General features: G+C 39.8%; 1 protein-coding gene across 1 annotated transcript in view; it reads right to left on the bottom strand.

The window, feature by feature from the left end:
• The window catches only part of TBC1D5 (TBC1 domain family member 5), a 463,678-nt gene that overhangs the window by 272,844 nt on the left and 168,516 nt on the right, over positions 1–22,318 (bottom strand). The window contains exon 4 of the mRNA XM_028129701.2: positions 14,973–15,104. Within this exon, the coding sequence (XP_027985502.2) occupies positions 14,973–15,069 (97 nt within the window). The 5' untranslated portion in view covers positions 15,070–15,104. The remainder of the gene's footprint in view (positions 1–14,972; positions 15,105–22,318) is intronic.

Genomic DNA, 22,318 nt, shown 5'->3' with positions numbered 1-22,318 from the left:
ACTGATGCATCAATAGTGATACATAATTAACTAAAGTCCATAATTTACATTAGGGTTTAATCTTTGTGTTGTACATTCTATGGGTTTTAACAAATGTATAATGACATATATCCACCATGACAATATCATAAAGAATAAAGACCCCCCCCTAAAGATCCCCTGTGCCCCACCTATTCACCTTCCCCTCCTTCCCCTCCCCACCCCTAGGGACCACCACTAATCTTTTCAGTTTCTCCCTTTTACAGAATATTATAGGATTGTGTTATGTAGCCTTTTCAAATTGGTTTCTTTCACTTAGCAATGTGCATATTAGGTCCCACCTTGTCTTTCTGTGGCTTAGTAGCTTATTTTTATCACTGAATAATAACTCCATTGTATACATGTACCACAGATTGTTTATCCATTCACCTACTAAAGAACACCTTGGTTGCTTCCAAGTTTTGTCAATTATGAATATAGCTGATACAAACACTGTGTGAAGGTTTATGTATGGACACAAGCTTTCAACTCATTTGGGTAAATACCAAAGAGTGCAATTGCTGGATCACACAGTAAGAGTATGCTCTGTTTTGTAAAAAATAAATAAATGAATAAATGTCAAACTGTCTTCCAAAGAAACTGTGACATTTTGCATTCCTAGTAGCAGTGAATGAGAGTTACTGTTGCTCCACATCCTCACTGGCATTTAGTATTGTCAGTGTTTTGGATTTTAGTCATTCTAACAGGGGTGGAGCAGTACTTCATTTTAATTTGCAATTCCCTGATGACCTATGATGCTGAACATCTTATTTGCCATCTGTATATCTTCCTTGGTGAAGTTTCTGTTCAGATATGTTGCCCATGTTGTCTGTTTAAAAGTTCTTTGCTTATTTCAGATACCAGAGTCCTTTATCAGGTATGTTTTGCAAAGATTTTTCTCCTAGTCTGTGGTTTATCTTTCATTATCCTAACAATGTCTTTCAAAGAAAAAAAGGTTTCAATTTTAATGAAGTAAAACTCATCAAAATTTTCTTTCATAAATCATGGTTTTGAAACTAAAACTAAAATGTCATCACCAAATGCAAGGTCACCAAGATTCTCTCTTATGTCATCTTCTAGGAATTTTATAGTTTTGTATTTTACATTTAGGTCTATGATCTATTTTGAGTTAATTTTTGTGAAAAATATAAAATCTATATCTAGATTTTTCTTTACATGTGGATATTCAGTTGTGCCGGCATTGTTTGTTGAAAATACTATCCATTCTCCATTGAATTGCATTTGCTCCTTTATCAAGATCGCTTAACTATAATTACACTAGAGGCCCAGTGCACGAAATTCATACATGGAGGGGGGTTCCTCAGCCTGGCCTGCACCCTCTCCAATCTGGGACCCCTTGGGGGATGTCTGACTGCCAGTTTGAATGTCTAAACCGGCAGCTGGACATCCCTCTCGCAATCCGGGACCGCTGGCTCCTAACCGCTCGCCTGCCTGCCTGCCTGATTGCCCCTAACCCCTTTGCCTGCCTGCCTGATTGCCCCTAACCCCTCTGCCTGCTGGCCTGATTGCCTTGACCTTGCCCCCCTGCCGACCTGATCACCCCTACCTTGCCCCCCTGCCAGCCTGATCGCCCCTACCATGCCCCCCTGCCAGCTTGATCAACTCTAACCTGCCCCCCTGCTAGCCTGATCGCCCCTACCATGCCCCCCTGCCAGCTTGATCAACCCTAACTTGCCCCCCTGCTAGCCTGATCGCCTCTACCTTGCCCTCCTGCTGGCCTGATCGCCTCTACCTTGCCCCCCTCCCGGACTGGTCACCCCTACCTTGCCCCCCTGCCAGCCTGATCAACCCTAACTTGCCCCCTGCCAGCCTGATCGCCCCTAACTTGCCTCTCTGCTGACCTGATCACCCCTAACTGCCTCTGCCTCAGCCCCCAGTCTGGCCTCCCTCTGTGGAAGGTGACCTGGCAGATCAGAGGAAGGCACCACCCCCATTTCCCTGCTGCTGCTGCCACTGCTGGCCTGAGCCTCAACCATTCACAGCCGCCCATGGCTGCCTGAGCCTCGGCCCTCACAGCCACTGTGGCTTTATCTGGAAGGACGTCCACCCTAATTAGCATATTACCCTTTAATTAGTATAGATGCGTCTATTTCTAGGCTCTTTATTCTTAAGTCAGGTGGTGTTAGTCTCCCAAAGACTGTTCTCCCTCAATGTTGTATTGACTATTCTGAGTGGCTCTTAAATTTTAATAGTGAAATCCTGTCTAGTTACACTGGAAAGTGAGTAAAAAAAAATGCTTAGAACCAGGCTGTGAAAGCCTTTTAGAGCTTACTCTAAAACTTCACTTAATCCAAGAAAACAGAGGCTACTCTATAGGCTTGGGAAGGTGTTTCTGAAACACTATAAAACTGACATGCAGTTAAATCAATCCTCAGACCTGACATAGATTAAACACTTTAAGGGCATATTATGTTCTTTCAAAAAGTTTTCAGCAATTTCTTACTCTCCAGATAGAAAGAGAACTAAGAATGAAGACCACATATATGCAAGATTTGGAAGAAAGCAGTTTACTTCTTACATTTGAACTGCTCTGATATAACAAATCAATGTCTTTTTAAAATCTATTACATTTTAAAGATCAAGTTTTTAAATAATCAGATTCTGGTTGTTGTTCCAAATTTCTCTAAGATAGGCTAAGAAGTCTATAGTAAAATCATCTTAAAATTCAAGATAGGATTGAGAGACCAGATATAATGAAAATCAAATCAGGGCCAAATGAGAACTGATTAGTACAGTATAGAGGCCTGGTGCATGAATTCATGCACCAGTGGGGTCCCTCGGCCTGGCCTGTGGGATCGGGCCGAAACCAGCTCTCCGACATCCCCTGAGGGGTCCTGGATTGCGAGAGGGCACAGACCAGGCCGAGGGACCCCACCTGTGCATGATCAGGGCCAGGGAGGGACGCGGGAGGGCTCCAGGGCATGTCCGGCCTGACTCGCTCAGTCTCGAGTGGCCAGACCCTAGCAGCAAGCTAACCTACCGGTTGGAGTGTCTGCCCCCTGGTGGTCAGTGCAGATCGTAGCGAGCAGTTGAGCATATCATTAACATATTACACTTTGATTGGTTGAATGGCTGACTGGATGACCGGACACATAGCATATTAGGCTTTTATTATATAGGACTAGAGGCCCGGTGCATGAAATTCATACACGGGGCGGGGGGGGAGGGGGGGAATCCCTCAGCCCAGCCTGCATCCCCTCCAATCTAGGACCCCTTGAGGGATGTCGACTGCCTGTTTAGGCCCGATCCTAGTAGGACTGCTGGCTCCCAACTGCTCACCTGCCTGCCTTTCTGATTGCCCCTAACCGCTTCTGCCTGCCAGCCTGATCACCCCTAACTGCCCTCCCCTGAAGGCCTGGTCACCCCTAACTGCCCTGCCCTGCAGGCCTGTTCACCCCCAACTGTTCTCCCCTGCAGGCCTGGGTCCCCCGCAACTGCCCTTCTCTGCAGGCCCAGTCGCCCCCAACTTCCTTCCTCTGCCGGCCTGGTCACCCCTAACTGCCCTCCCCTGCAGGCTTGACTGCGCCCAACTGCCCTCCCTTGCAGGCCTGGTCCCTCCCAACTGCCCTCCCCTGCTGGCCATCTAGTGACGGCCATCTTGTGTCCACATGGGGGCAGCCACTTTGTGTGTTGGAGTGACGGTCAATTTGCATATTACTCTTTTATTAAATAGGATAGGTAGTAACTACCTCAAGTAGTAGTTAATGTATTTAAATATTCAAAATGCTATTTAAATAATTACCTCAACTAGTTTTCTACCATTACAAAGTAGATTGTTCTTTAAGTAAATTATCCAATGCTAACTCATCTGATCTATGAACAACCTGGTAGAATGAACTCAGAATTTGGGATACACAATGAAAGCTGGTAGAAGAGTTGTTTCAAAACATATAGAAGTATTGAAAAACTAAATACACTCCTATGAACCTCTTTTCTAGAAATGAGAGATATAGTTAATATTTCAAAGTCTGTGGATTATCTAAGTTTCTTCTATTTTATGTTTAAATATTTATTACCTAATTATTCTTGTGCCTGCTTTTTTTTTTACTTGTAACTTTATGAATTTTTATCATTAACCAAAGGAGAAAAAAGAGAAGAGGATGCAAGCAATATAATCTGAAATCAATCAATCAAATTAAGCCAAAAATTATCAAAATAATTTTTAAAGTAGCATATTGAATTATCTAGATTGAATTTATCTCTCTTCCACATAAATCTCCACTTGATTACATGATAGTAAATTTTGCTCTCATGTTTATAGAGAACAGCGGATCTTATTAATTATGGTTTTGTGGACAAGTCACCTCCTTCCTCTTATACTGCTCATATATTAACAGAAATATAACCATTTATTCCCCCCTGGTTCTTCTGATCTCAACAGGGGGTAAAAGAGCTCTTTCACTGGCTATTAGCGTGAATTTTTAGGTAAGATCTATACATATTAAAATATTTTTAAAAAACCAGTGTGAGAATCCAAATTTTTTTGCTTCCTACCTTTTTTATATTCCACACCATTCAGTTCCCCTCCATTAGGATGATTTTTAAAAATTAAAATACTATTGCATTATTAACTAAAAAAAAAAAAAAAAAAAGCAGATAAAATTGAACACTTAAAATTTTCGAGAATTTATGTTCCCTTCCCTAATTACCATTAAAAGTTTCCAATACTCACTATACAATGATAACCAGGACATGTATTGCTAAGTATCAAGTGAAGTATTTGTTTTATTTACATTCTTACAGGCTTAGTTTTCTGGCTTTGTACTTTCTGTTCTATCACTTTATATCTAGCAGCTCTTCGACAAAATCACTTAGTCCATTAAAAGTTTCTCTCTGTTATAAGGAGCCAAGAATGCATTACATTTTTTTATATGAAGTATGCCATTAAATAATAGCTTGTACACTCATTAAGCAAATGTAATTGTGAGAACACATTGACATTGTTAAAATTACTCAATTTGTTAATAGTTTCATTTCAAGTGACCTTAATTGTATTAATTGTGATACTAGCAAATTAAATTGAAGAGCATTAAATACATTGTTCTAATATGTCCTGGAGAAACAAATTTTCCATTACATCAGCAAAGGGAAAATGATTATATGTCCCCCACCAAAAGTCTCACACATATGCACACACAATGGGTCAAACAAAAAAGGTCTCACTATTTACTATTACTATTTTAATATGGGTTGCATGGTATGAAACAGACCATACACAGTAAGTGAACCTTAGATAAATGGATAATTTTAGGACAACTTTTTATCTCAGATTAAACAGAAACTACTTCACCATTATAAAGAGTTAAAATGTTGAGAATGAGGAAAGAAAGACTGGTATAGAGAACTGCAACATGAAAATAAATTTTTTAAATACTCCAACTCAGAGTAAACCAGGCATTGCTTACTAGATGCCTAGTATCAGTACATAAGGATAAACAGTATATTTAAAAGTTATGGCCCTCATTCTGAGCAGAAACTATAAATTCAACAGAGATTAACAATACAAACTGTTAAGTCTGTCTTTATAATAAAAGCTTTACTCCTCAGACTGATTTACAAAACCTCATAATCTGGCCTTGGCCTACCAGGACCATTCTGTGCCAAATCCTGTCACTCACAGTGCCTCACCCACAATGACTTCCTTCAGTTCTTCAAATATGACAAGCCTAGGTGTTTCCTTTGTATGAACTCTTTCCTTTTGTGTTTCCTTCTTTCCATCTCTCTGGCTCTGTCTGCTAGTCTCTCTTTCTCCCTCTTAACATCTGTGCATTCTTTGCTCCTTCTCCAGTATCATTCATATCTAGCTGACATAGCACCTTCACAGAGAGATTTCACACAGTCACTCAGGGTAATATTACCCTATGTTAATTCTTTGCCTAGTATTTATCACTCTCTCACAGTTTTTCTAATTTCCATACTTTTTCATTTTTTACTATCTCACGCTAAAATATGAGTTACACTGAAAGAAAGCACTTGGTGTATTTGTTTAATAATGTAACCCAGATACTAGATGATCAATAAATATTTTTGAATGAATGAATGAACATCCGCTCTTGTCGCCTGAGGCCTTATCAAGTGTGACAAAATATATATGCCTCTATAATCTCTATTCATTTATTGAATATCACTGAAATTTCTTAACCATCATGCCAAGATTGAAAATCTTTAAGTTCAATAAAACAGATCTATTCACAAATCCAATTAAAGATTTACATTGATAGTATTATTTGTTCTAACCTTGGTCAAAATCAGTCATAGTCTATTAAAACTGTCACTAAGCAAATATGCTAGGATGCCAATTGCATTAAATTTCTCTATATTTGGGAGAAGAAGGGGGAAAATAAAGTAGGAGTATTATTATTTACGTAGACATATTCCCATAATATAAATGATTATTTGGCTCACACATTGTCTTATACATGACTTGAGTAAGTAAAAGTAAATTCTCACTATTTGTTGATAAATCAAGGCTAGTGGGTGTTTTTTCTTACTAAAACCAAATAGATTTGTAAGTTGAAAAAAGACAAATAATCACTATAATTTATAGGAATACAGTAATTACCAAATGGTAGAATATCAGATCATTTCCAATGACTCAAGAAAATTATATTTTTAATATTGGAGATGTAATAAAAGAAAATGACCATTTAAAGTAAATAACTTAAGATACTATAATTTTTATGATTTACTTGCTTCTTAATTTCTTCCATTTAAAACATTCAGATTTTCCTAAAATGTGAAACTAAAACAGCTTGTTGCTAACATAATGTTTCTTCCCCTGTGTTTTCCTATATTGCTCATATGGGACTCACAGAACAGTATAGTCAAGCTCCAGAGTAAAGTACAAGTATTATATGAAAAAAATTTTCTTATTTCAAAACAACTATTTGATTATCAAGTAAACCCTTCTTATAGGAAATGTATAGTGATGGCAAGCTAAGGTAACTTATTTTCAATTTTCATAGAATACAAGTTAAGAATGAAAAATACTGCCGGGGCATATTAATCATGAGCTCAGATTAATGATGAGCTCAGATTAATCATATATCATTAGGGCAAAATGCATTCTCAAAGTTTCATCCAAATCTTATATTAAAGAGTAAATTAACCTTCCTCATCAGTTAAATATTTATCATGGATATTTATCTACTATTTTTTTCTGTTAACTCTGAATCAGATTTTGAGTTCAATTCCATCCACTCAAGTGAGTTAGAAGTATTTTGAAAATGGCTTAACCACATTATAGATCATCAATACTCTCCCAATCACCAAATCATAGATTTTCTGCCGAAACCGGTTTGGCTCAGTGGATAGAGTGTCGGCCTGAGGACTGAAAGGTCCCAGGTTCGATTCCGGTCAAGGGTATGTACCTTGGTTGCGGGCACATTCCCAGTAGAGGGTGTGCGGGAGGCAGCTGATCAATATTTCTCTTTCATCGATGTTTCTGACTCTATCCCTCTCCCTCTCTGTTAAAATTCAATAAAATATATTACATAAATAAACAAATAAATAAAAAATAAATCATAGGTTTTCTCCTTTTATACTCGTTAGCTTATGCAATCCTTGAAGCACTGATCACTTTGGACCTTCTGGATGCTCTCATATCTATAGCTTCTATAACTTTGGCCTCCTCCATCTTTCCCCTATTTTCACTATTCCTACAATATTATCAAAATACTGCTCCCTCTATTCAATTTCTAATCATGGAAAATTTCTACAAATCAATCCTCAGCTCTCTCATGCCTCTTTCTTTGGATTTCTTATCTGTCTTATACTTTGAACTGACATCTGGAGAATGACTCAGATCTCTAACTCATGACCTATCAAATTTAAGCCTCTCATTTCCAACTTTCTTTTGAAAAGTTTAATTTAGAGGAATTGGGCATGGCTTGTTGATTGCTCTCTGATTTCACTTCTACTTACTGTCATACCACTTAAAATCTGTTTTTTAAGGAGACATTTTTAAAACCATCCTTTTTTTAAATCGTTGCTACTGTTATTTAAGAACTTCTCAGTTACAGTCTCATTTATTTTACCATCTTTATCTTCAACAAAGCTACTGTTTTCCTTAGTGATTTTATAGTCTTGCTTAAAATTTTTCATCAATTTAAACTGCCTGCTGAAACCGGTTTGGCTCAGTGGATAGAGCGTCGGCCTGCGGACTGAAAGGTCCCGGGTTCGATTCCGGTCAAGGGCATGTACCTTGGTTGCGGGCACATCCCCAGTAGGGGTTGTGCAAGAGGCAGCTGGTCGATGTTTCTCTCTCATCGATGTTTCTGACTCTCTATCCCTCTCTCTTCCTCACTGTAATAAATCAATAAAATATATAAAAAATATATATATAAACTGCCTTTTTTCTTGATATATAGGGAGATTTTTTTATTTAAAAATTCTTCTTGCAAAACTATGCAGATAGTAAAAAGATCAGTGGTTACCAGGGATAGAAGGATGAGGAGAGGGGTGAGAAGACAAATAGGCAGAGCACAGAGAATTTTGTGAAAATACCCTGTAGGATACTTTTAATAATCAATGCATCCTGATACAAGAGTAAACCCTAATGTAAACTATGGACTTTTGAGTGATTATGATGTGTCAATGTAAGTTCATCAATTTTAACAAATGAACCACTCTGGTGGGGAAAATTGATAATGGGGGAGGTTATGCATATGTGGGGGCAGAGGGTATATGGGAAATCTGTACCTTCTCTTAATCTGGCTGTGAACCTAAATCTGCTCTCAAAAAATAAAATATTTAAAATAAAAAGACTTCAAACCTATCCAAATCAAAGTAGATGAAAATCATTACACAGAACTAATGAAAGTATTGAGCTGGTTTATTGGCTACCACTAAATAATATTCCATTGAATTAATGTACTTATCAAACAGTTATATACTGTTCCCATATCCCCTTCATAACTCCCATCACTATACTACTCTATACTTCATCTTCTCTGACCTCATCCCTTCCAAAACTTTCTCTCTGCCCTCTTAGAATGCCACTGCATGACAGCAAACTGCCTTGTATTCTCAAAACATCAATGAATTCTTTCACCACCGACTTCCTTGCCTTTTGGTCTACTTACTAGTATTACACTCTCCTGACAAAACCCCTTCCTGCTTCACTTTGAGGCTAAATCCTAGGTGCTGAATTCTGCTGGAAGATAATCATCCATGTTTATAAGGTTGTTATCTATACTAATAAAAGCCTTGGGGGTGATCAGGCCAGCAGGGGAGGGTATTTGGGGGCAATCAGGCCTGCAGAGGAGCAGTTACGGGGCAATCAGGCCAGCAAGGAAGCAGTTAGGGGGCAATCAGGCAGGTAGGTGAGCGGTTAGGACCCAGTGGTCCCGGATTGTGAGAGGGATGTCCAACTGCAGGATTAGGCCCGATTCCACAGGGATCGGGCCTAAACCTGCAGTTGGACATCCCCCGAGGGGTCCCATATTAGAGAGGGTGCAAGCTGGGCTGAGGGACACCCTCCCCAGTGCACGAATTTCGTGCACCGGGCCTCTAGTCACCTATAAATTAGGATGTCTAATCTAAACTTGGCTCCCAAGGTTATGTATTCTTTATTAACTCAATCTAACCTTTGTCAATCTTTACAAATCACTTTCAGCAAATTATCTCCCCCTTTTATCAAAAAAGAGATGAAAGCATCAGTGATATTTCATTGAAGTCAGTGATATGTGATATGCCACTGAACGAACTAATTCACTGTACATAAACACCTTTTTGCCTTCCCTCCTATTATTACAATGAAAATAATGACACTTTATCTACAAATAGCTCCATCTTGGCTCTAGACTGCATCTCCTCTGAATTTCCAAAACCCCAAGACTCCTCTTCCATTGATTTTAACTTTATCAAGTACTACCATAACTTTTGTATAGACAACACAATTCATTTATTTTAAACTAGAGGCTCAATGCATGAAATCTGTACATGGGGGAGGGGGTGGGTCCCCTCAGCCCAGCCTGCAACCTCTCCAATCCGGGAACCCTCGGGGTATATCCTAAACCGACAGTCAGACATCCCTCTCACAATCTGGGATCACTGGCTCCTAACTGCTTACCTGCCTGATTGCCCCTAACTGCCCTCCCTGCCAGCCTGATCACCCCTAACTGCCTCTGCCTGCCGGCCTGGTCGCCCCCAACTGTCTGTCCCCCCCTGCCGGCCCACTCACCCCTAACTGCCCCCCTGGTCATCCCTAACTGCCCTCCCTGTCAGCCTGGTCGCCCCAACTTCGCCCCTACTGGCCTGGTTGCCCCCAATTGACCGTGTCAGCCTGATTGCCCCCAACTGACCCCCTCTGTTGGCCTGGTTGCCCCTAATTGGTCCCCCCCCCGTGTCGGCCTGGTTGCCCCACGCAGCCTGCTGTTCAGTCATTTGGTCGTCCCTCACTAGCCCCCTGCCAGCCTGGTTGCCCTACGCAGCCTGCTGTTCACTCGTTTGGTCATCCCTCACTAACCCCCCTGCTGGCCTGGTCGCCTCACGCAGCCTGCTGTTCAGTCATCTGTCCGGTTGTTTCAGTCATGATTGCCTATGGCTTTTTATATATTAGGATATGGAGTATATACTGAAGACAATGGATTCTTGGGAGATTACAGAAAGCACCATTTTGGTCATAGTCACAATGACTGTTCAGTGGAAGCATCTTCTTTCATGAATCTTTAGCAAGACAGCCATAAATGTCATGACTAAGAGTATAAATTTTATTATTAGTCAATGGAAAACTACTGAAAAGCTGTTCAGGAAAGGGACATTGCCTGCCCCCCAACCCTCAAGATAACTCCAGCCAATTAGACCAAGGGCAGAGTTTAAGGTGAGTAAAATGATTCAGGTAGCATCCTATACTTTGGCCGGGTATCTTCAGAAGAACAAATACATCTTTTACTCCAATCTAAACCCACTTCTACTTCCGTGGAAAGCAATACTAAAAATCATAACAGAATAATTTTAATATATTAACTTCAATGAACTATTTTAATTATTACCGATTTATTCAGCAATAAAGCCAGGCATTCTCTTATAGTTCTAAAACTCCATGATATTATAACAAAAAGAAAGGAAGATTTGGGACAAAAACAAAATTACCAGAGGCAAAAATGGAGTAGGCAGGATATTCAGAACAACTTAGATTTTTTAAAGTAGATTACTAAATATTTTATACATGAAGATAGAAAGAAAGCTTTGAAACAGATATTATATAAAAAGGCATTACATTAAGTAGTAATTATCTAAATACTATAAAAGTTGTAAGTAAGAAGGCATATAAAATTGAAGCTAAAAATACTGGCAATATGTGACAAAATGCTATTCTCAAAAGAGACCTAATAGAGGAAAATATTCTTTCATCATGAGCAACAATCTCTTATAAGCTTGTGAAAACAACTAGTCATTCCAGGGTTTCCCTAAATTGTGATACTGTTTTTTTTTTTTCAGTTTAAAATAAAATTACTATTTTTTAAATTTAATTGGTCTCTATAAGTTAGATTCTAATAATGAATAATCATTAATAGTTAAACAAATAGTTTGCTTTTATATGGTTTCAATTGAATTACAGGTAATTTGTCAATTACTAATTAATACCCTTTGTTCAAAAACCTGGGAATTTAATTCATGTATATAAACAATTTTAATAGGTCACAGATAAAATGTCATACTTGCTATGCTATTATCTATTTGAAAAGGCAATTCAAGCAGTTAAAAGTTTAATTCACGTGGAATATATGCCCTAAGATTTTGCATGTATATATCCAAAAGTTCTTTTTTCTGACCTCGCCCACTTTCCTCAACCACCCATGAAATAAACCAATGAAATGCAGTTTTCTCTGTATCATTTCTATTTTGTGGCTATTTTTGATAATGCTTTCCAGAATACTCAAAATCATTTAATTCAGTAATGTACTGTTTCTTTATAAATGTTTAAATTCAGATTTGAGAAATTAAAAGATTTATTTGTGTACTTGTGGAACCTATAACAGGAATTAAGAAAAAAAAACATCAATCCTATACAGGAAAACCACTGATTAAAGTCCAATGTTTGACTACTTAGAAAATGAATCATCCACAAATTCCCTTGTGGGAAAAAATGTACAAAAGGCTTCAAATACATGGAGAAGACCATGAAAGACATACATTAAAATAAACAAACATACTAGAAAGGTGATGATTTTTAAAGTAAACGTGACAATCCCATTAAAATGCTACACACGTTTTCTGCAAAAGGGAAATCTAAAAAGATGAAATAGATGCTTTATATAAAATATTTACATATACAATGTGCAAAACCCACTATGGTTAGTAACCTTTATGGCTTTGAAGAACTAGATATTTACATATCTTTCTTTCTGCATGTGTGTGTGTGCGTATGTGTGTTTTGTATATATTTTTAACAGTTGACAGCTGTTTTAGAGCATACAGAGATGCCACGTTGAATGAGGGTCTTGATTACTTCAAGATTAGCTATCTAAAGTTTCTATTCATTTTAAGTGTTGTTAGTTGGAAGAGTCATTAGTCACTTCCTTGTCTCATAGAACATCAGCATACATTTACATTGTTAATGAACATTTGGGGTAAATGAATTAATGGCACTTTTAAACATCAATTCAGTCCTAATAACTTTGTAAGTCATAGAAATGTTAGGCTAGGATATAAACGAAAAGCCTTTTCAGTCAAGGTAACTACTCATTCCTGCAACAATAAAGGATAAAATTAATTTAAAATGTTTTTTAACTACTTTTTTTAACACAAGCCTCCATATTTAATAAACTAGACGAGAGAAAAATATGCACTTAAAAAACACAACTCAAAATTCTATGCTCTAAAATAAACATTTTAGTGAGAAAATTTTGGTGAAACTATTTTAAATATGTCTAACCCAAAAACATATTCACTTTCTTAATACCCACTGATATAAGGGTTTGCAAAAGAATTGGACTTATTTAATTATAAGTGATTCTTGCAGGTATTACATTTAAAAAAAACATCACTAAGGAAGGCAGTATTTTTACCACTAAAATACTTAAATGCTGAAACTGAAATGGGATAATAATAATTATTTCATTTTTTTATATTTCAAAACCTTAAACAGCAGTCTTTTTGAGCCCTTTTAAATAAAAGCAAATATAAAATAAAATACATTGTATGGCAAATTATACTCTTTTCAATAACATACTCCATAAAGTCAAGAGCTTAAAATAGCCAATTTAAGGAATAAATTATTTTTAAAATTCCCAGAAGATAAGTTAATGACAGATCTTTATACCAATATAGAAAAAAAATTGTATTTGAAGTATATAAAACACATGTAAATTGACTAATTATGATTTTTAAAATAGATTTCACAATCCTGATATGTGTATTTCATGAGTGAAATATTACAAGGAGTTTTCTTAGTCAATAAGTCAACTTTATCACTTAGTGAATCATTCAAAAATAAGGATAAGGTTTCAAAAGTTCTCACAAATTCATTTCCTTCTAATACACCATATTATTACTAATACTAAAAAAAAAAAATACAGAGTTCTAATATATACACATTCAACCAATTTTTACGGGGTTGGCCCTGAATATAGTTTACTTTTTAATAATCTAACTTTCAACAATTTAAATGCATAGATCTGTAAAAGTACAACATAAATTTCAATTATTTTTTTTAAAGGAGAATCAGGCAAGTCTTTTATTCTGGAGTAATCTCATCTTGCTGGAGGGAAAAAAAATTCCTGCAAAGTCAACACCAAAATGCTTACACTCCTTTAAAAGAAGTTTGACAAAGTCATTTTCCATTTCAACATCCTTATCCTATATAATAAAGGTAATATGTAAATTGACCCTCACACCCTCACAAGAGGGCTGCCTACGACCAGGTTGGCAGGGTGGTTAGTGAGGGACGACCAAATGACTGAAAAGCAGGCTGCATGGGACGACCAGGCCGGCAGGGCAGTTAGTGAGGGGCAACCAAACAAATTGAACAACAGGCTACGTAGGGCAACCAGGCCGGCAGGGCGGTTAGTGAGGGATGACCAAACAACTGAACAGCAAGCTGCATGGGGCGACCAGGCCAGTGGGGGAGGGAGGGGCAGTTGGGGGCGACCAGGCCGGCAGGGGGGGCAGTTAGGTGTAACCAGGCTGGCAGAGCAGGGCAGTTGGGGGCGACCAGGCGGCGGGGGGGGGGGGGGGGGGGGGAGCAGTAAGAGGCGACCAGGCCGGTGGAAGGGGGCAGCTGGGGGCGATCAGGTCAATATGGGGGGCAGTTAGGGGAGACCAGGCAGGCAGGCAGGTGAGCGATTATGAGCCAGCCATCCAGGATTTTGAGAGGGAATCGGGTCTCAACTGGCAGTCGGACATCCCCCAAGGGGTCCCGGATTGGAGAGTGTGCAGTCTGGGCTGAGGGAACCCGCCCCCCTGCCCCATGCATGAATTTTGTGCACCGACCTCTAGTCTATAATAATAAAAGCGTAATATGCTAATTAGACCAGACGTTCTTCTGGACCACCTCCCGGACGAAGCCAGAGCTGCAAGGGAAGCCCGGGTCCCGGGTGCCTACCAGCAGCCAGAAGGAAGCCTGGGTCTCAGGTGCTGGAGGAAAGCCCAGGTCCCAGGTGGCAGAGGGAAGCTGGTGCCAGCAGCCGGGGGAAGAAAGACCTACTCTTGCATGAATTTTGTGCATTGGGCCTCTAGTAATAAAGTAATTGTTTAAGTTTATGGTTTTTAAAAAACAAATGTCAGTGCATTAAACATTTGTCTGTTTTTGTCTATAATTGAAAGTAGATGTTTTGTGGTATTCATTCCTGTTAGTGCTCTATACCTATGCAGAGTTTCCCTGCTTGGTTTCATCCACAGAATTACACACATAAGGCAGGCAGAGATAACTGAAGGCCCTCTGCTACGTTTCCCAGTAACCACAGAATGTTTCTGTATACAGAACTTACCTCCAGTCCTGTTTGAGTAGCTAGACAAGGGGTCAATGCCCACTTCTTGTTCTTCTGGCTGCAGAGGATGTCTAGTTTCAGACAAGGAATGATACATTATGAAAACTGGATGGTATCAGCAAAAGTGACTACCTGGGAGATGAAAAATATAGGAAAAAATGATAAATATGTTTTCTTTCTGCTATGACTGGGAATAAATACAAGACTAAATGATTAAATGAGCATTACAGACATTAACAAGTTTTCTACAGGCTCCAGGGGATGTTACTACACATTGGTAGCATATGCAAAGAGTTGAAAAAGTGGCACTGAATTTCCATGTCAATTTCTCCCCAAATCTGACGTTCATTGGTAACCTTTATCTCAATGCTCAATCACATTGTCAATAAACTGCACAAAAAGTTGAACTGTAATTTAAATTATCACCACATTTGTAACATCCTTTTGTTTCACTGCCAAAATAATATATATTTACAATAGAAACTTTCAAGATATAGAAAATATAGCAAACTGAAATCATTCATAATTGTATTGTACTGCTGTTACCATTTCAGTTCATTTTACATATCCTTCCTACCTTTCTTCTGGGCATTAAAATACACACACACACACACACACACACACACACACACACACACACACGTATCCTATATAATAAAAGCTTAATATGCTAAGTGTCCGGTCATCTGGTGACCAGTCAACTGTTCAACCACTCAAAGCGTAATATGCTAATGATATACTAAGGCCGCTCAACGGCTTGCTATGATGTGCACTGATCACCAGGAGGCAGACAGCTGACTGGACGACCAGTCGTGATGATGTGTACTGACCACCAGGGGGCAGATAGTCAACCAATCAACCAGTCACTATGATGTGCACTGACCACCAGGGGCCAGATGCTCTGACCAGGTTAGCTTGCTGCTGGGGTCCAGCTGATCGGGACTGAGCAAGATGGGCCAGACATGCCCTGTTTGTCCTGCGGGCCCATGTCCCTCCCTGGTCAGCCGGCCCTGATTTGCCCAGATCGGAATTGGAGGAGACGGGGCTGGACATGCCCTGGAACCCTCCTATGGTTCCTCCCTGGCCCTGATCATGCACTGGTGGGGTCCCTCGGCCTGGCCTGTGCCCTCTTGCAATCTGAGACCCCTTGGGGGATGTCAGAGAGCTGGTTTTGACCCAATCCCACAGGCCACTCCCTGGGAAGGCGCCAGATGCAGGACTCATGGCTGGCGAGCACTGCTGCGGCAGTGGGCGCAAATTTGCATCAGGCGCAGTGGGGCCAGGATGAGCAGGAGCAGCAGGTAGGAGCTACAGGCTGAGTTGGTCTGTGGGTTTCAGCCCAATCCCCGCAGGCTACCCAGAGGGACCCCACCCGTGCACGAATTCGTGCACCAGGCCTCTAGTGTGTGTGTGTGTGTGTGTGTGTGTGTGTGTGTGTGTGTGTGTGTGTACACACTTTTAATATGATCCATAATGCTAAACATGCTGATTATATGAATTATTATGTTTTCCTTTCCGTTCAAAATCTGTATTATCACTTGTAATGTATCCCTACTATTCCATTATACAGCAATAACAATTTAAGGTTACCAATTCCTTATTAGTAAACAATTAGGATGCTTTCAGTTATTCAACATTATAAACCTCATGATAAATGCCTTTTAGTAATATCTCTGTGTCATATCCATGATTATTGTCTTAGTATAAATTCTTATAAGTGTAACTGCTGAACCAAATCATATGTATTTTAAAAATAAGATTTTGTGGTAAGTTTTTGCCAAGTTTTGCTCTAGAAATATTTGTGCACAACAATTCATTTCCCGTGGATCTTCATTAACAATGGGAATGGGTAATTCCTGTTTTTTTTGTGTGTGCGCCTGTGGTGTTTTTGTGGTTTGTTTTATTTTTTTGGGGGGGGTGGGGGGTGTGTGGACCAGTGCAACAGTCAAATTTTATATTGCATTTGCTTGGTAACTAGTGAGATTACTGAAGACTTCATATGTTTTCTCTGACATTTGTTTATTGCCGTGAAGATGGAGTTTATTATTATAATTGGCTACATGATTTATAAGCAAGCTTTAAGTATTAAGAATATTAAACCTTTTTCATAGGATACACATATTTTTCTCAGACAATGTTTGTCTTCAAATTATGAAGCATTTTCATGACATAAGTAATTCTTTTTATTTTTATGCACCCAAAATACCTATATCTCCTTTATGGTTTCAGTCACTAGTAACATGCTTACAAAGGTAAGATTATATAAATAACCACCTATATTTTCTTTTATAGTTTTGAACATCTCCCTCCTAAATTCTTATGTCAATAATAATTCCCATCTACACAAAGATTTTTGAAATTAAATTATTTTTGAACTTTCAAGCTATACTAACAGAAGGAGAGGATTAGGTAAAACCAATACTGGGAAAGGCAGAAAACTTTTGTCTCTAACATTTAGTAAGAATTTCTAAAGCTGTAAATCCTAAATCCAGAAATAAGATAGTTGTCAGTATTTGCTTGTGTGCAATTCAATTAGCATATATGGAATACTTATTATTGCTAAAAAAGAAACAGTAGGCCCAAAATGGAGTCACTAAACCCCACATCGGCAAAGCAAGACTTAATATTTAACCTAATCGCAGTTTTAGCTTCTCCCAGGAATGTAACCTTTAACCAATCAACCTGGAATTACCTGATCAGCACTAGGGAGGTAATCCCCTTCCATCCCTATAGGTAGGTTAATGAAATATGAAACAATCTACTCTTTTCCCCATTCTGCCTATAGAATCTTTCCATTTTGTACAGCAACTTGGAGCTCCTCTCAATTTGCTCGATGGGATGCTGCCCAACTCATGAATCATTGAATAAAACTGATTTTCAAGTTTACTCAGTTAAATTTTTTATATTTAATACTATACAGAATGAATCTGGGGAATATAATCTAGTACAGAATACCAAAATATAGATGATTAGTTATATTATAAAAGAGAATCTGAGAAATTCCGCTGAAGTCCTTTATTAGAAAGTGAGGATCACCAACTCAAATGCCTAAGGGAGTCAGGCAAAAAGCATTATTAATTACTAGAGGCCCGGTGCATGAAATTCGTGCATGGTAGGGGGGGTGTCTCTCAGCCCAGCCTGCACCCTCTCCAATATGGGACCCCTTGAGGGATGTCCAACTGCCCATTTAGGCCCGATCCCACTGCAGGCCTGGGTCCCCCCCAACTGTCCTCCCCTGCAGGCCTTGCCCCCAAACTGCCCTCTCCTGAAGGCCTGGTCCCCCAAAACAGCTCTCCCCTGCAGGCCTGCCCCCCCCCCCCAACTGGCCTCCTCCCCTGCAGGCCTGGTCCCCAACTACCCTCCCCTGCTGGCCTGGTCCCCCCTAACTGCCCTCCCCTGCAGGCCTGGGCCCCCCCCAACTGTCCTCCCCTTCAGGCCTGGTCCCTCCCAACTACCCTCCCCTGCAGGCCTGGTCCCTCCCAACTGCCCTCCCCTGCAGGCCTAGGTCCCCCCCAACTGTCCTCCTCTGCCGGTCTGGTCACCCCCCCCCCCTCCCCTGCTGGCCTGGTCACCCCTAACTTACCAAAACTACCCTCCCCTGCAGGCCTTCTTGTGGTGGCCATCTTGTGTCCACATGGGACAGCCATCTTTGACCACATGGGGGTGGCCATCTTGTGTCTTGGTGTGACAATCAATTTGCATATTACTCTTTTATTAGATAGGATAGTTAACATATACTAAGTAATGAATATGTGCCAACAAAAACTACTCTTCATGCTTCATGTATACTCATCATTTCATCCTCCCAACAATGCTATCTTCGTTTCCATTTTCATTTTACCAAAGAGAACACTGAGTTTAAGAGAGATTAGTCTACAGCCACACAATTAGTAGCTGTTGAAGCCAGATATGAACCCATCCTCTTTAACTCCGGAACTCACAGTCTTTACTCCTACACTACGTTTGGCTCCCATTAATCTATGAAATAGACAATTTATAAAATAAGGGGGTATAAGAGGATAGGGTCTGTGAATAATTGGAACATCCTTTATTCTGATTCAATCTTTTCAAGATAAGCTGGAAATCCAGAATTTTCTGTGAGATCTCTTTACTTGTAAGGGTTGGAAAATAATAAAAATTCTAAGAAAAAAGAACTTTATGAAGTTTTCAGGCAAATTTAAATTGGCTAGTTGAAACAAGCAAATATTCTAGAAAAATTAATTGTACTGGACAAAAAGGTGTTCCTAAAGTGTTAACTAAAATTTTTATTGGTACTTCATCTCATGATAAAATTGTGCACCATGTAATGAACCTAAAACAGTAATATTATAGTGCAAAAAATTAAAATGTAAAAGCCATCAAGACTACATTATAAAATTTTCAAAAGCCTCCTAACATTTAAATCAAAAAAGGAGGGGATAGTAGAAGAATATCATGTAAGGAAAAATATCCTGTAAGTAAATTACATCTAGAAAATTAATACTTTAGAAAATTAATTGTAAGGCTAAAAGCAAGACACCCATGAAAAACACACAAGGTGTCAAAACAAGCCAGAGGAAAATCATTTGGGCAAAAAATGAAATAGGATCCCAAGTCAAATTTATAGAAAATATTCCTTTATTAACTTTTGGTCAAGAATATGTTTGTATATTTTCAGACAACAACTCCGAGACCATGTGGATTCCAGCAACAGAGAGGAATCGACAGGACTACTCCAGCCATGAAGACAGAAGAGAAGCAGTCCAGAGATGGAAGACGCTGACGTGGTCTTCCCATACTAGCAGTTATCAGCTATGCATCACTGCAGGTTGCCCAGGACCAAACCATTGAGAGTCGGACCTGCATTACCACCATTTGTCCACTATCCAGAACTGAAATATCAGTGCTGACATGTACACATAAGGAACTGTTGGACATTGAAATTGGGTCTCAAAAGAACTGTTGGCCCAGAAAGAAACTCACTACAGACTGATTCATTTGCCTGTCAGCATAACCATTATTGCTTGTCTCATTTTCGGTTCTTATAAGTGTATTTCTAATAGCACATGATCTCACTCATCTAGGGGAAATAATGAACAACATAGATGGATGAACAAAAACAGACCCAGAAACAAGGAGGCATGGATCAGACTGTCGGGCCTCAGAGGGAGGGTAGGGGAGGGTGGGGGTAAAGGGAAGAGATCAACCAAAGGACTTGTGAGCAAGCATATGAGCCTAACCAGCGGTTAAGGACAATAGGGGGGTGGGGCATGTGTGGGGAGGGGTGTGGGATGGGAATGGGGGGATGAGGACAAATATGTGATACCTTAATCAATAAAGAAATTTTTAAAAAATAAAAAAAAAAAAATAAAAACACCAAAAAAACAACATTTCAAAATTGTATCTGGCCCATGGACTATCCTACCTAATAAAACAGTAATATGCAAATTGATCGTACCTTCATTACAACCATAAGCCACGCCCACCAGCCACGCCCACCAGCCAATCAGGAACAAATATACACATTAAACCAGCAAAGATGGCGGGGGGAGGGGGCAGCGCCCACTGCAGGTGGGATCCAAGCCATGATGGTGGACTGGTGCAGGCGGTTAGCGCTGGCAGCCGCCTGACCAGGTCCCGGATAAGGGCTTCGAGTCAGCCGCCGCCAGCAGTGCCTGTCTCGAAGCCCCTATCAGGGATCAAGGACCAGGGCAGGTGGCATGGGTTAGCGCCCGCAGCCGCCTGCCCAGGTCCGCCATCACAGATCATGGACCAGAGCAGGCAGTGTGGGTTAGCATCCGCAGCCGCCTGCCCAGGTCCGCCATCACGGATCACAGACCAGGGCAGGCGGTGTGGGTTAGCGCCGGCAGCCACCTGACCAGGTCCCGGATAGGGATCACAGACCAGGGCAGGCGGCGTGGGTTAGCGCCCGCAGCCGCCTGCCCAGGTCCACCATCACGGATCATGGACCAGGGCAGGCGGCGTGGGTTAGCGTCCACAGTCGCCTGACCAGGTCCGCGATCACGGATCACGCACCAGGGCAGGCTGCGTGGGTTAGCGCCTGCAGCCGCCTGACCAGGTCCCCGATTGGGGCTTGGAATCTAGCATAACAAAAAGAATATTCAGCAAAAGCAGGAGACAAAGTTTCATAAGTTCTCCCCCAGGTCACCACTGTTCTCTTATACATTTTAATTATCCCAGACTTTGTCTGATGGGATTTGATTTGAATTATGCCTGATAGAGATTACATGGCATGAATTGTAGGCTCATTCTTTTTGTGGTTGCCTGACTGAGAAAGGCCTTGGAATGAGAGAAGGCACTTTTATTTTTATTTTTCATTCTATAGAGACTGAGGAATTACAGTTATATGAAGAAGTTAGTGAGAGAATGAAAGTCTCATGCTGTATTTTTGTGTAAGTTTTATCATGTGGACTATCAAAAACTTGGTGGGATCCTTTTCAAGAGGTGTTACAAAAATTATGTTAGAATTAACATTCAAGAGTAAAAAGAGAGAAGTGAGTGGAGGGTAAAGGAAAGAACTTTGTCCTAGAAACCATATAGAAGCCACATAAACCTTCAGATTCTTACTCATTGTGCTTTGGAGGTATTAAAGGATAATTTTTTAAAAAGGTAAAATCATGACTCATAATCTGTATAGATAAAAGGCTAAGTGACCGACATTTGTCCATCTGTCCGACCAACCGGTACATATGACACACACTGGAAATTTAAAAATAAACTTTGACTCGCACATGTGCCATACATATAAAGCTCTCGCTGGCGCTAATTTGAATGTTGCATTTGGTGGGAAAGTTCTTTTCAGAGGGGATTTTTGTGTCGCCATGCTATACGATTGGCCATAGTACAAATAAGTTTAAAGTACTGTAGTGTTTGGGGATGTTTCAGACAGTTGTCTCTTAAAACAAATATGAGATCAGAGGATTCTGCTTATAGTGAATGGTTAGTAAAACTTGGAGATGGCAAACTTGATAGCAGTTTTCATTTAGGAATGGATATTATTGAAATTCCCCATGAAATGATTTTTAATGGATCTATTATTTAAGCCCCCTTTGGAAATAGTATAGCTATAGATAATATTAAAAATATATCTAAACATGCAATTTTTTGTTCAAAAAATGAGCACATTCAAAAATTACATGAAGAAATTTTGGATATACTTGATGGAGATTTTCACACCTATTTGAGTGATGATTCCATTGACTCAACAGATGATGCTGAAAAGGAAAATTTTCCTATTGAATGCCGTGTCATAAATTAAAATTGAAAGTGGGTGCAATCATCATGCTATTGAGAAATCTTAATAGTAAATGGGGTCTTTGTAATGGTACCAGATATATTATCAAAAG

This window comes from Eptesicus fuscus, chromosome 18, assembly GCF_027574615.1.
Source record: "Eptesicus fuscus isolate TK198812 chromosome 18, DD_ASM_mEF_20220401, whole genome shotgun sequence".
In the NCBI taxonomy this organism is placed as follows: Eukaryota; Metazoa; Chordata; class Mammalia; order Chiroptera; family Vespertilionidae; genus Eptesicus; species Eptesicus fuscus.
Note: the sequence above shows the minus strand (reverse complement) of the source record. Positions and strands in the feature narration are given on the sequence as shown.